This window comes from Lactuca virosa, chromosome 3 (assembly GCF_052849685.1).
Source record: "Lactuca virosa cultivar CGN04683 chromosome 3, Lactuca_virosa_CGN04683_v6, whole genome shotgun sequence".
In the NCBI taxonomy this organism is placed as follows: domain Eukaryota; kingdom Viridiplantae; phylum Streptophyta; class Magnoliopsida; order Asterales; family Asteraceae; genus Lactuca; species Lactuca virosa.
This window is the reverse complement of record NC_136428.1, coordinates 406,724,350-406,739,381: the sequence shown is the minus strand read 5'-3', so window position 1 is coordinate 406,739,381 and position 15,032 is coordinate 406,724,350. Positions and strand designations below refer to the sequence as shown.

Below are 15,032 nucleotides of genomic sequence, written 5' to 3'. Positions count from 1 at the left end.
GTTAGAAATGTTAATTATAGAAAACAAAAGTTTCAATTCGTGAGGCTGTAGGGATTGAAAAAGTTGTTTTGCTATAATTAAGGGAGATGATATACTTCATTTCAGTTCTAAAGGCTTAGATTGAGACCTTAATCATCTTTAGTCAAGAATATATATATATGAATTTCATGTTGGATTGGTTCAACTTAAGGAAATTCTATATATTGCGTTCTCAAAATTCGATTATGATTACAGCATCCCTCTTCATAGTCAAATTCTGAAAACATGGCAAATAAAAATATTGTAGCAAAAGACTGGTCTAGAATCATGTCTTTATGTGAGACATCATGAATCGTGTACCATTTGCTTTGGGAATAGGATCGATTGCATGTGCTATAATATTTGTCATTTCTAAATTTTTCCAAATGCCCAGAGGCATTAAGAAGGGAAAAGGTCTAGAATTGGATATGACTAAAATGATTAAGCAATTGTCGAGGACAATCTGAGGTTTACCAAAGATTGGTTGCTTAGGGACAGTTGGAAGTATAGTGCTAATTTTGGAAGGACCATATTGACATATTCTGAAAAGAGGCATCTCTTATTCAGAAGTGATAGTCAAAATGAGAATATGGAGTTGTCTCCATACGTGGAAGTTATCTGTGTAAGATTAGAAAACTTAATGCAAGAAGCATGTCCAAAGCAATGTACTTTGAATATGAGACTTAGTTTCCATGGAGTTGATCTCCATTGGAATACCTTATAATGACTGTTGACAAGTCTTTGTCAGTGCATATAAGTTTAAAATCTAAACAGATTTCGATAAATGATAGGAATTTGAAATTCTCACATTTTTCGATAAGGATTTGGGAGTGTGAAATTAGAATCATTGAAATTATGTTCAATTGGTTTATTTCACAAAGTAAGGATCATAGACAAACATAAAGTGCATACTTCGTGTATGGCAAAGCTATTGTTTAAGAAAAACATAGTGTACATGCTTGGAGCATGGGACAACTAGTGTTTTTAATTCAAGTATAAAGTTGATAAAACCGAAACAATGAATAATGAGTAATCAGTATGGTGATAAATAAAAGTGTTTATTTATATCCATAGGGTTTGATACCATATTTGATTCATTTATTCTTGTGTTTCACTTTGCATGTTTTGACTTCCAGAATAACTAAGTCGCTCTTCCTGAATGATTAAGTTATTCAAACCATCCACAGTCGGTCATATGTTGGAAGTAGATATGAATCAAGACTGTCATGGGTTGGTTTGTAGAGGTCCAAGTTGGTGGATAAACTGGTGCTACAACACTCATGAGTGCTTATAAGTTCTGAGTATTGGATTCAACCCGTGCTCATTTGAATCACTTCATGGATTTTATCACGAGTGATCATGGGACGATTATATCTTATATTCTTCAAACCTAGAGATATGAGTTGTTACTATGAGTTGGTTATACATTGATTGCACAAAAACGCATTTGGTAACTCGATGTTATAAAACGTGCCTTTGTGTATGATTCAATAAGTAGTAGAACAAGCCATATGAGTCGAAGTTTATCCATTCCTTTTACCTTCGGGATAAAAGCGATATCTGTGGGCCCCTCGATGATTTAGCGATGACACATGTGAGTGCTTGGCCAAGCCAGGACTGATTTGATTTGTTCAATCAGTCAGTCATCATAAATCGAAAATCGGGAAACAACAAATGGAAAGAGAGAATGATTATAATCCATGTCTCAGTCCATATGATATCTAGAATAGAGGAATATATGATCCCTTATCTAATGGACATGTCATTGACAAGGTCAGAGTTCGACAACGGCTTTAAGAGCTACGATTGCCAGTTAGGTTTTGAAGTCATACTCAATAATAGTTTTAGACTTATCCAAGTGGGAGACAGTTGGATTAATGTCTAAGTCCATAACTATATTTGGTATGTACTTGACCCGACCCTGCATGGTCCATTTGGGTTGCACTTCACCGGCACAATTTATATGGATAGTCTTTTGAGAATAGTATATTTATGATTTATATTAATATATTATAACTTGTAATATATTAATATGGAATCATATTATTTAATTAGTATTGATCAAGAATTAATTTAGAATTAATTAAGTGATCAAAAAGAACTAATTAAATATGGACTCTTATATATATGGAATGGGCCAAGTTCATTCAGGTTGGGCTAAGCTTTCATGGATGGTCCATGGAGCTTTTAACCCATGGATCCTATGTAAATGAAAGGTCATGGGTATTAGGGTTTACATGGATGTAACCCTAATCCTCCATAATATATAAAGGGGTCCTTGGCTCACAAAATTGGCACAAGTGTGTGAAAATAAGAGTGGGCCGATTTTAGTGTGCATACATATTCTCTCAAGTTCTTCCAAGGTGTTTTGGTGATTTGTGATTCCATTTGAGGCTTCCACACTATTGGGGCTAAGCTCTTAAAGCTTGAAGACATCAAGCTACATCAAAAGGTATATCATCTAACTAGAACTTTGTAGTATAGGTGCTTCATAATATGCTAGTTAGGATGAAACCTTGGAATAGTTAATATTTGCATGTATAATAGAGAAAACATAGATCCAAGGTTTATAGGGTGGCATGTACACCATAGGAGTGTTAGAATGTTCAAAACCCAACAGCTTCATCATTTATATGAGAAGATGATTAAATCGATTGAATGTGGCGCTCAGTGTTTCTTCAGGCTTTTGAATAAATTCGCCAAACTCGGATAGCAAGAGCGTTTGAGTTAAATGCTCTAGATCTGCGTCTGTGGAGTAGAGTTCTTTCAACCTATCCCAAATGGCAATCGCGGTCTCACAAGAGCTCACGAGACAGAAAGTATCTGCTTGCAAAGCGAATCTGATGATTCTCATTGCTTTAATATTGCTTATGAGTTTGTCTTTCCTGTCTTGATGCACGTCCTTCACATCAAGGAGCAGTTGGTTGTATTCTTTTTGGGTTTTGATTTTTCTTTTGGTCGATGTATGAACAAACGAACCTTGAGTGATTGCCTCCCAAATCAGATAACCATCATCATCTGAGCCTAGAACATAGTCTTCAAAGTGGAGCACCCAGACTTCATATTCGTGAGGAAAAAGAATCGGGATCCTGGTTGTTCATCAAATGTTGCTTGACATATTCAAGGAGTTGATGTTGGAATCGTCATGCTGCATGGTGAAAAACTTTTGATACCTGTAAAGAATCAGACGTGTAAACAAAGATTGTTTATTGGGTAATATCAAGATCTCTTTGAGCCGTCAGAATGATGTAGAAGACGATTTAGTTAGATCCTATATTAATGGAAACCCTAAAACTCTATAAACAGAAGAGATGCATATAGATTACACAGTCTCCTGCTCTGATACCAATTGATAGGAATAAAACCTTAAAGATCGAATAGATTCAAACAGGTAAAGAACAAGAACACAATAATGATCAAACTGGTGCTGAATGATTAATAGTCACGCCTCAGAAGAACTCGATGAATAATTACTTATGTAGAGGCACAAAATATGGTTACAAAGATAATATCAGAGTTGTTAAAAATAAGATGCATGCATGCACCATATATAATCTAACCCTAGCAATAAATACGAGTGGACAGACTCAACTCGTTTATACAAACGGACTAAAAAAAACAGGCCCAATGACGCAATACATAATACTCAACAGCTGCTCTGAAGACTCACCGACTATCATTATCATAACAACACTTAGTCAGAATCCATAATACTTCTTAGGGTAAAATGACCATTTTACCCCTTGGTCTAAATTGGACCATACCCAAAGCCCAATTCCATTTTATCTTTCCAAGCCTACTAACGGCCAATTAAAGGCCCACTAATGGACCAATTTTCTAAATTGGTCCCAACCCATCAAATGGGCCTAATCGGAAGCCCAATAAATCCTTAACCCAAAATAAGTAAAGTGGCCCATTATGGCCCAAGAGGCCCAATACTTTAAATGTTCTAGGCCTAGAAACTATACTCCACAATGGGCCATGAGGCCCAACCATCCAGGCCCAAACTTCTAAGGCCCAAAAACCCAAGTTCTCCACTCTGCATGCGTACGCGTGGTGTACCTTGCACGTACGCCCAGCGTACGTTGGCCTTGACCAAAAGCGGGAAGTTGACCCAGTACGTGCAGCGTACTAGGGTGTACGCCCAGCGTACTGACCAACTTCCTTGGGGCTCCATTTGTGACTTAATCCATTAAGTCCTCACGTCTAGAACATAGATCCAGGTCCTTTAAGACATCCTAATCCATAAAGTCACAAACTTTATGTGCTTGCATGCATGGATGGGGGCCAAAACATGAATTTAGTCCTTAAACCAACTTTGTGACCATCAAACACTTGCATGGTTATGGCTTAACCATCAAGGTCCAATTTTAGGACTCTAAGTGCTTCCAAGAGCTCAAAAGGACAGCTCTTATGGTCTGAAACTATCAATATGCAAGAAACCCCATTAATGGAGTCAAAATAACTCATAAAACACCCCCAACATTATAACTAAGCATGTAATGGTCAAGTTTGATGCTTGATACCTGAAATGAGTAAGAAATGGTGCTAATCCCCTGGATCTACAAGCTCCCTTTGAATCCTTGCTCCTTCTTCCAAAACACCAAAACAACACCAAAATGCTCTCAAATGGCTACCAAATCACAATAACACAAAAATATGGGTTAGGGTTTTCGTGGTGGCTGTCTAAGGATCTTTTTTAATTATCATCATCGTTTTCTTAACGCTATTATGTGATCTTAATATTACCCTAAACTTATTTAGTTTATACTTCTGATTCTTAACAGGTTTCAAACGAAATATCATCATGCAGCACGACGATTCTCACATCAACTCCATAAATCTCTCCAGCAACATTGGATCGACAACAAGGATCCCGATTATCTTTCCCAATGAGTATGAAGTTTGGTAACTTCACTTCGAAGATTACGTTCTCGGCCTAGAGGATAATGGTGATTTGATATGGGAATCCATCACTCTAGGTGCATTTGTTCACACAACAACCAAAAGAGTTATTAAAAATCAGAAGGACTACAACCAGCTGCTTCTTGATGTAAAAGATGTTCCCCAGGATGAGAAAGAAAAGCTAATCAGCAATGTTAAAGAAATAAGGATCATTAGGTTAGGTTTGCCAGCTGATACCTTTCGTCTGGTTAGTTCGTGTGACACTGCAAAAGCTATTCGGGATAGGCTCAAGGAACTTTACTCTACTGATGCAGATCTTGAGCATTCTAGTCAAACACTCTTGCTTTCAGAGTTTGGTGCCTTCGCACAAAAGCCTGAAGAAAGTTTGACTTCAAATTCCAATCGCTATAATCATCGTTTGAGTAAGATGATGAAACATGGTATTGGACGAGAAGTAATCGAACATAAAGTTACGCTCATGAACGGACTTAGATCTGAGTGGATGGAAGTAGTTTCTACCGTCAAGGCGCATGAGCATTTTAAAAACTATACCTTAGCCAAGCTTGTTGGAATTCTGAAGGCACACGAAAGTTGTTTCTGGAATGGGATCTCTAGCTCTCATTGCGAAGGGTAAGACAGTTGCAGAGGATGGGTCTGAGTCTGATCATTCTGAATGCAAGCTTACGAACGAGGAGTATGCTTTAATGGTTTCAAATCCTAAGTGGTTCGTAAAGAAGAAGTTCCCCTCAAACAAGAACTAAAACTGGCAGGGCAGCTACAGCTCTGAAAAGGTGAAAGAGGAGAATAAAAATGATTCTCAGAAGGAGGAAGGAAAGAAGGAGAAGAAGCTCATGGGTGACTCCGGCCATGACTGCAATTATTGTCATGGTAAAATCATTTGGCCAATGAGTGCTTGCTGAGAAGGTTAAATGAGAAGAAGGAAGGAGAAGATGATGAGGCTTACTACATGCGAAAGCTAGAGGAGATCAAGAAGAAAAAGAATGTTGAGAACTCTATGCCTGCTTTAATTGTGCAGGAAAAAGTTGCTGAAAACGAGTTTGGAGGAGTTGAGGTCTGGTCAACAGACTCTGAAGATGACGAGGTTCATAGGACCACGCATGGCAGGACGTTCGTTGCGAAAGAAGAGAGTTCGCATTTTGGAGGAAAATGCTTGATGGTGACAAACGAAAGGTCACAGATGCAGAGGAATGCCACCGATAGTGGAGGAGGAGATGCTAGTTGTTTCGTAGCAAGAACAGTTCCTGAACAAATCAATGAGTGCGAGAAGCTGATCAACAAGGTAAATCTAATTCTTGAATCTCTGAATATACCTGTGTCTAGATACAAAACTGAACTAAATGACCTAAAATTCACCTTTTCAAGCATTAGTGATAGTTTAAAAATAACTCGTTTGGAAAACTCTAACCTAACTGATCAAATTAGCAGGGTTTCGTTGAAAAGCGATGAGAGGCACATATGGATAGAGAAGATCGAGTCGGATTTGTCAAAGTCTAGGGATCAATTGATTTATTTGCAATGAGACAATTTAATGCTTTTGAAACAACGAAACATTTTCTGTTTAATTGCTAAAAGGCTTTATTTCAAGATTACCCAATTGCACCATGAATGTGAGATTGGTAAGAAAATTCACAAGTTGCTCTTGCCATTTCTTGAATTAAAGGAAGACGAAATCGACGCTGATTGTTACAAATACAAATATATCGTTTCGTCTGACGAAACTTCTGATGCTTATAGGGTAGGACCGGAAAGAATTGAATCATACATTAAGTCCAAAGACCATAAAATCATGTTAAAACAACTGTTGGATGAAAATGACAAGAAGAAAATAAAAGCTGATACTATACAAAGGTTCGACTCATTGAGTGCCAAATTGAGTTCAGATAATAAAATCACTGTTGAAAATACATCTGAATTCGATGAGGACAGTGATATGAGCGAAATTTCTGTAGAGGATGAGCTTGATTGCTCAGAATTTGTGAAAAATGAAACTGAACCTGCAAAAGCTTTAATTTCCGAAAACTCAATTGAGTTCACACGTATTTCTCGAAATAAACCTGAAATTTTAAATCTAAAGCAAAGGTTTTTCCCAAAGTCCAAACTATCCCTAATCAAGTATTTGTTACTAAAGGACTGGATAAAAACCAAACAGTTGAATTAACGTCCCTCATAGATGACGACAACAAGGATGGATGTGATGAGTACTTCTGGTCTGTTCCAATAGACAATGCAGACGAAACCATAGGTTTGTCAGAAAAGACCTCTTGGAGAGTGAAAGGAAGATATGTGGCAGAACCACTGAACAATCGCTCAAGCTATGAGAAAGGAAGTCCAAGTGGAACCAAGGACATTCAAAGCAAACCTAAATCAGTAAAGGACGAATCTCATGTGAGAAAGAAGAAACCAAGGGCAAACATCCACAAGTCCTCAGAGAAACTTGCAGCTCAAAAATAGCAAAGGAATGTGAGATATCAAAGAAATATCAATGAAAGGAAGGAATTTTGGCAATCCCAAAATCCCAACTATGTTGGAAATGAATAACCTTTCAATTGAAATGCAAAAGCCCCTTTACATGCGAACCCCAGACAATCTTCGCACTGTCACTTTCGTAGTCCACAACACTCTAAACAGAAAGTTGTTCAAAAACTTAATTTTTCAAAGAAGCCTATGGAGAAGCCAAAACCTCATCGCTCTCAACCCACGAAAGCTTCATCTAAAGAAGCTAAAGGAAAAGAAAAGTTAGTTTCAGATCCTAAAGTTCGATCCATGAAATCGAATACTAACTTGAAGAAAGTTGAAAAAGAGTTCGCAAAGAATCAAATCAAAAACAATCAAAAACAAACTTGTCCAAAAGAAACGAACGAAAATGATAAAAGGATAAAAGTTTTCACTATAACAAAGAAAGATAAGACCACATTAGTTAAACATACTTATATGGTTGATTTTGCAATTACTTTTCCCTTATCTGTAAAAGGCTCACAAGGACCCAAGCAACTTTGGGTTCCTAAATCTGCTAGATTTTCGCAGGTGATACGTGATGAGCAGTTCGACTCTGAATGGTATAACGACAGTGGCTGCTCGCGTCACATGACTGGGAGGAAGGAGGAGTTGCGAGAGTTTCGGGCTCTCAAAGATGGTGGAATAGTGAAGTATGGAAATAACTCTTTTTGAAAAATTAAAGGTTATGGGATGATAACGAATGGATAGTTTTCTATTCAAAATGTGGCATACTTAAAAGGCTTACAACACAACCTCATAAGTGTTTCATAGTTAGTTGTGGGAACGGGGTTAAAGGTTTCATTTGATGACGAAGGGTCTGAAATCATTGAAAAGAAGACCAAAGCAGTCCTTCTAAAGTCGAAGCGTAAAAGAGAAATGTATACATTAAACTTGAATTCGATACGAGGAAAGCCTGCTATTTGCTTACTTACGAAAGCTCACTCAGACGATAGCTGGCTATGGCATAGAAGACTTTCGCATCTCAACTTTAAAGACATCAACAAGCTTGTTCTTGGTGATCACGTGCGAGGACTTCCTCTCCTGAAATTTGATAAGGATCATTTATGTGCAACTTGTGAGATGGGGAAGCAAAGTAGGAAAGGTCATCCAACGATAGTAAACACGAAAGTGATTGAACCACTAAAACTTCTACATATCGACCTTTATGGCCCTTCTTCAATCGAAAGTGTTGGTGGTAGTAAGTACATTCTTGTCATAGTTGATGATTTTTCACGTTTCACTTGGGTGTACTTTTTTAAACAGAAATCTGAGGTGACACCAAAACTCAAGGATTTCATAAAGCAAATTGAGCTTCAACTGCGAAAGCTGGTTCGCAATGTTCGCAGTGACAGTGGTTTGGAATTCAAAAACCAAGCATTTGAAGAATTCCTTGCTGAGAAGGGAGTCTCGCACAATTTTTCTGCTCCCTATACTCCACAACAGAACAACGTAGTTGAAAGGCGAAACCGCTCCTTGTGCGAAGCTACGAGAACCATGTTATCTTTCGCATGCTTGCCTTTCTATTTTTGGGCGGATGCGATTGCGACTGCTTGCTTCACCCAAAACAGATCTATCCTGAATAAGCGATTTTCCATCACTCCTTATGAAATAATAAATAATCGCAAACCTAATGTTAAGTTTTTCCATGTATTTGGTTCCAGGTGTATCATATTCAACTCCAAGGAACAACAAAACAAATTCGATGCGAAAGCTGACGAGGGTATATTTTTGGGATATTTGTAAACTTCCAAGGCCTACAGGGTTCTCAACAAACGATCCAAGAAGATGGAGGAGACCTACTTTGTCACGTTCCACGACAATTACTTGAAGAAGATTCAGTCGAATGAAAGTCAATCAAAGGAGATCTTTTCGAAACCAAGGTCATGCGTGATTCCTCACTCCAACCTTTATGAGGAATTCACGTTACTCTTTGATGAGCCAGAGAATGCCATTTCATCCGAAACAAAAGCAACTGACAATAAAGAGGATGAATTGAAGAAAATAATTGATGATGTCGAGAAGGGTATGCACAAACAGCCTCTAAGTGAGAGCGTTGTTGGATTAATGTCTAAGTCCATAACTATATTTGGTATGTACTTGACCCGACCCGGCATGGTCCATTTGGGTTGCACTTCACCGGCACAGTTTATATGGATAGTCTTTTGAGAATAGTATATTTATGATTTATATTAATATATTATAAGTTCTAATATATTAATATGGAATCATATTATTTAATTAGTATTGATCAAGAATTAATTTAGAATTAATTAAGTGATCAAAAAGAACTAATTAAACATGGACTCTTATATATATGGAATGGGCCAAGTTCATTTAGGTTGGGCTAAGCTTTCATGGATGGTCCATGGAGCTTTTAACCCATGGATCCTATGTAAATGAAAGGTCATGGGTATTAGGGTTTACATGGATGTAACCCTAATCCTCCAAAATATATAAAGGGGTCCTTGGCTCACAAAATTGGCACAAGTGTGTGAAAATAAGAGTGGGCCGATTTTAGTGTGCATACATATTCTCTCAAGTTCTTCCAAGGTGTTTTGGTGATTTGTGATTCCATTTGAGGCTTCCACACTATTGGGGCTAAGCTCTTAAAGCTTGAAGACATCAAGCTACGTCAAAAGGTATGTCATCTAACTAGAACTTTGTAGTATAGGTGCTTCATAATATGCTAGTTAGGATGAAACCTTGGAATAGTTAATATTTGCATGTATAATAGAGACAACATAGATCCAAGGTTTATAGGGTTGCATGTACACCATAGGAGTGTAGTATACTAAAACCCAACAAGCGTCCCTCAAGACACGAATACTACATTCCAGGGGGAGAATTTTCATTCAAATGCAAGTTATCAGGGGAGCAATCTACACTACATGATACGAACATTCCATTGCAGGGGGAGGGTTTTACTTCGTCTTTTTCTTCTGAACTACTTTTTGATAAAGATACATCACCTTCCACAATGACTCACGAATCTCCATTCATAGGAGACACTTTAATTCTTGAAGTAGAAGAACTCTCATCATTCGAGGGGGAGAATAAAGAAGCGAATGATGGTTTGGATGTACAATCAGAGTTTGAGGAGGTAAACGCTGAATTGGATCCCTCTTATGATCCGAATTACCCTCCTTTGACCAAATGAACCAGAGATCATCCGAAAACCCAAGTGATTGGTGAGTCTTCTACATGAGTTCTCACAAGATCCCAGCAAAAAGCGAAACGAACTGCATTATTTTCTAAAGTGAAATTTTGTATGTTTAATTCATTCATCTCCAAGGTTGACCCCAAAACCGTCAACGTTGCTCTTGATAATTCTGATTGGGTGCAAGCGATGAAAGACGAACTCAACGAGTTCGAACAAAACAAAGTTTTGAGGTTAATTCCCACTCCACATGATGCATCAGTTGTTCGTTTGAAATGGGTATTTCGCAATAAACTGGATAAAGAAGGAAATGTGATAAGAAACAAAGTGAGACTCGTTGTCAAGGGATATTGCCAGGAAGAAGGTATTGACTATGAAGAAACCTTCGCACCAGTTGCAAGATTGGAATCAGTTCGCATCTTCTTGGCATATGCAGCGCATTAGAACATAGAAGTATTTCAGATGGATGTTAAATGTGCATTCTTGAACGGTGAAACTGAAGAAACAATATATGTGGAAAAACCACCAGGGTTCGTAAACGAGAAGTATCCTAATCATTGTTACATCCTAGACAAGGTTGTTTATGGTCTGAAGCAAGCTCCAAGAGCCTGGTACGAAACTCTTACTAGATTCTTAAAACTTTCTAAATTTAAACAAGGTTCAGTTGACCCAACCTTCTTTCATAATAAAGAGGGTGGCCACTTGATGATTGTCCAAATTTATGTTGATGACATCATCTTCGGATCTACTAATCCCAACCTAACAGTTGAGTTTCGATAGTTGAAGGATACTAAATTTGAGATGAGCTCCATGGGTCCAATTAACTTTTTCCTTGGACTGAACATTAGACAGAGTCAGGAAGGTATCTTTATTAACCAAGAGGCTTACACGAAAAATCTACTTGCAAAGTTTGGAATGGTGGGAGACTCAAAAGCAAAGGTTTCAATGGCATTCGGAACGAAACTAACCCCTTCTTTGGATAAACCGGCTGCAGATATGACACTCTATCGTCAACTGATAGGTTCCTTAATGTATCTAACTGTGAATCGTCCAGATATTATGTTTTCTGTTTGCTATTGTGCTAGGTTCCAAGCTAATCCTCGAGAACCTCACATGACAGCAGTTAAGAACATTTTCAGGTATCTAAAACGAACTTCCTCACTTGGAATATGGTACCCTTCAAATTCTGGGTTCTTTGTACAAGCTTTTTCGGATGATGATCTTGGAGGATGTGGGTTAGATAGAAAGACTAGAACTGGGGGATGCCAAGTCCTAGATGGCAAACTTGTAAGCTGGCAATCCAAGAAGCAAACCTGCGTTTCCTTGTCAACAGCTGAGGCTGAATACATTGCAGCTGCCTCATGCACATCCCAGGTCATTTGGATTCAAAGTCAACTTCGTGACTATGACCTAAGCATGAAACAAATCCCATTATACTGTGACTCTGAAAGTGCGATTCGCATTTGTCATAACCCAGTGCAACACTCCAAGACGAAACATATAGCACTTATGTATCACTTCATCAAAGATCATGTGGAAGATGGTAATGTAGCACTGATGTATCACTTCATCAAAGATCCGCTGATCAGTTGGCTGACGTATTCACAAAGGCCTTACCTGAATCCAACTTCAATTAAATTCTTCAAGGCCTAGGAATGATGGAATCTGAATCTGTTTCGAAACCACTTTCGCATCAATAATGTTAACACTGCGAATTGGTGTGAACGCTGGTAGTAGTTCGCAGTCTACTGTTCATTCACAGTCTACTTTAACATTGCGATCCGTACGAACGCTCGCAGTAGTTCGCAGTCTACTGTTCATTCGCAGTCTACTTTAACACTGCGAACCGGTACGAACGCTCGCATTAGTTCGCAGTCTACTATTCATTTGCAGTCTACTTTAACACTGCGAATTGGTGCGAACGCTCGCAGTAGTTCGCAATCTACTGTTCATTCGCAGTCTAGTTTAACACTACGAATCGGTGCGAACGCTCGCAATAGTTCGTAGTCAACTGTTCATTCGCAGTCTACTGTTCTTTAGTGGTTCAGTTCCTTAAGTATCCTTTTGTACATTTTGTATAATGTTGTTTTTCATTGTTTCGTTTTTGAATCTCTTCTGTTTTTAATTCTTTTCAGAAAATCTCAAAAATTCAAAAATATTTAATTTCTTTCTGTTTTTCTTAATTTTCAGAAAATCTCAAAAATTCAAAATATTTTATTTATTTCTGTTTTTCTTTATTTTTAGAAAATCAAAATTCAAAAATATTTTATTTTATTTTATTTTATTTTAATTTTATTCTTATTTCTTTTATTTTTCACAAATATCAAAAACTCTAGACAACTGAGAATCTCATGGAGGAAAACGTTCGTAGTCACTCTTTGTTAGCATGATGGGGCATGTATAAACTTCTTTACTTTTGTATTAGGTAAGTGTCCCTAGAAGCATGTTGCTGCATGTTGGCTAAAGCCTCGAAGACTCTATGTGAAGCCTTAATGAATTGATTCTACCAATCGTTTCTTCCCAATTAGGCTCTCATTTCACATAAGTCATGAGCTACCTTAATCTTCTCAACTTGAGTTAAGAGTTATCTGCTTGGTCACTTTCACATAGCAGAGGTACATTCGTTTTTTCTTAAACCACCTCTATTTTTCTTCATCACTTTCGCATTCATCGTTTTAACCCTTGAGACTCTCAGAAATTACTACTGAGGTTTATGGTTGCACAACATCTGTGTTAATGATCTTAGCTTTGTTCAACCACGAACTAAGTGAAACCCAAAATCCAACACAGTTTAATGAATTGACGGTGAACAATTAAACGTTCTATATTTTTCACCAAGGAATTAACGAATGCCACATTCGTGGTCTGTACCAAGAAATCTCTTTCCTTTTGCGACATCTTAATGAAATGTTCTAGACCTAAGACATTTCTTCCCACTAGATCCAATTTTAATTTCTCTTGAGATTTCTATATTTACCCAAGTCACCTAAAATAATTGCAAACCTACTTGTTCAACTGACTACACTGGTCACACGAGTAATTCATCCGAACGTTCGTACATATATCAAGTTTTGGAGTTTGGTTGGAGACGAAGCCACCCATTAAGCCTAATAAAAAGATGCCTTTTAATGTTTCTTAATAAACTATTCATCGTATTTCAATGGGAAGCCACACATACACTTCTTAGTCTCTCTTGACTTCGAAGAAGAGATCTATGCCCGGGATCCACAGTTTCGTGTCTAATTAGACATCACTAGAATCCATTAGAACTTATTGCTTTATTTCTGTTTCTTTGGCACACTCTTACACGAAGATCCTAGTGATCTTCCCAAAGTTTGGTTCGTAGTTCTCATGGTTCATCTTAGTTTCGCAGGGCTTTCAGTAACATCTAACTGTGAATGGATATTGTTCACTAGGAATGACTTATCTATGCCATGACTATGAAAGGGGAAAGCTGACGTGGCAATTTCCTAAGGATAAGAATTCAAAAGGGCGCGTGAAATTTTGAACGGACGTCTACTTTTTTGTTGTATGACGTATATCTCTGACATAAACAGTTGTCAAATCGCGCTTTTTCAGGCGACGTTTCATTAATCGATGCAATCTCTTTTCGGATTTCTCTCACCAATAAAATGGTATAAAAGGTTTTTGGGGCTTCATATCACATTACCACTCACACAATTCTCTTAAAGATTTCTGACGATTCAAAGTCTCTCTATTGTTCATCATCTTCTTCCTAAAGAACTCAACAATGGCGGTCTCTTCTGAAACTCCATCTGTTAAAGAACACACAGGGCAATCTCAACTTCTCACCATCAAGCCACATCAAAACCTGATCATCGATCTTGATCCCTGCAAGTATGAAAGCCATTTGCTTGCGATCATCAAATACCTGAAGTACTCTTGGTTGGGTTTTGAGCACTATAACACTCCTATGGTGCACATGCAACACTAAATGCTTTGGATCTATGTTTTCTCTAATTATACATGAATATTTTCAATTTTCCAAAGCATTTTTCTAACTAGCATACATATGAACAATTGAATGATACAAGTAGTTAGATGACTTACCTCTTAGAAGGACTTGTAGTTCTTGACCTTTGAAAGCTTGAGCACCTCAAGTGTGATGCCTCTATTGGTTCACAAACACCAGTATGCAAGAGGGGGCTTGAGAGAATAAGTTAGCAAGCTCAAAATCGTGTATCACTCTCTTGGAATGATGGGGCAACCGATTTTTGCTCTAGGGGACTCTATTTATAGTGTGACAAATGCTAGGGTTAGACTTTGTAAACCCTAATGACCTTTCATATTACTTAGGATCCATGGGTTAACCTCCATGGACTATCCATGGATTATCTCATTGGTTTAACCCATCCTAAATAACCATGGATCATTAGCCCACACTATTAGAATCATTGATTTACACAATCAATCC

The 15,032-nt window shown here is 37.8% G+C and overlaps 2 protein-coding genes across 2 annotated transcripts; both read left to right on the top strand.

Moving 5' to 3' along the window:
* Positions 1-9,225: 9,225 nt before the first annotated feature.
* Positions 9,226-11,041, top strand: LOC145165017 (uncharacterized). The gene is made up of 3 exons (XM_079083658.1): positions 9,226-9,463; positions 10,401-10,540; positions 10,733-11,041. Exons 1-3 carry the CDS (start codon positions 9,226-9,228, stop codon positions 11,039-11,041), a joined length of 687 nt encoding a protein of 228 aa, XP_078939784.1.
* An 18-nt stretch (positions 11,042-11,059) lies between these two features.
* LOC145165016 (secreted RxLR effector protein 161-like) lies at positions 11,060-14,238 on the top strand. The gene is made up of 3 exons (XM_079083657.1): positions 11,060-11,208; positions 11,683-11,971; positions 14,155-14,238. The coding sequence occupies exons 1-3, from the start codon at positions 11,060-11,062 to the stop codon at positions 14,236-14,238; spliced, it is 522 nt and encodes a 173-aa protein (XP_078939783.1).
* Positions 14,239-15,032: the final 794 nt, after the last annotated feature.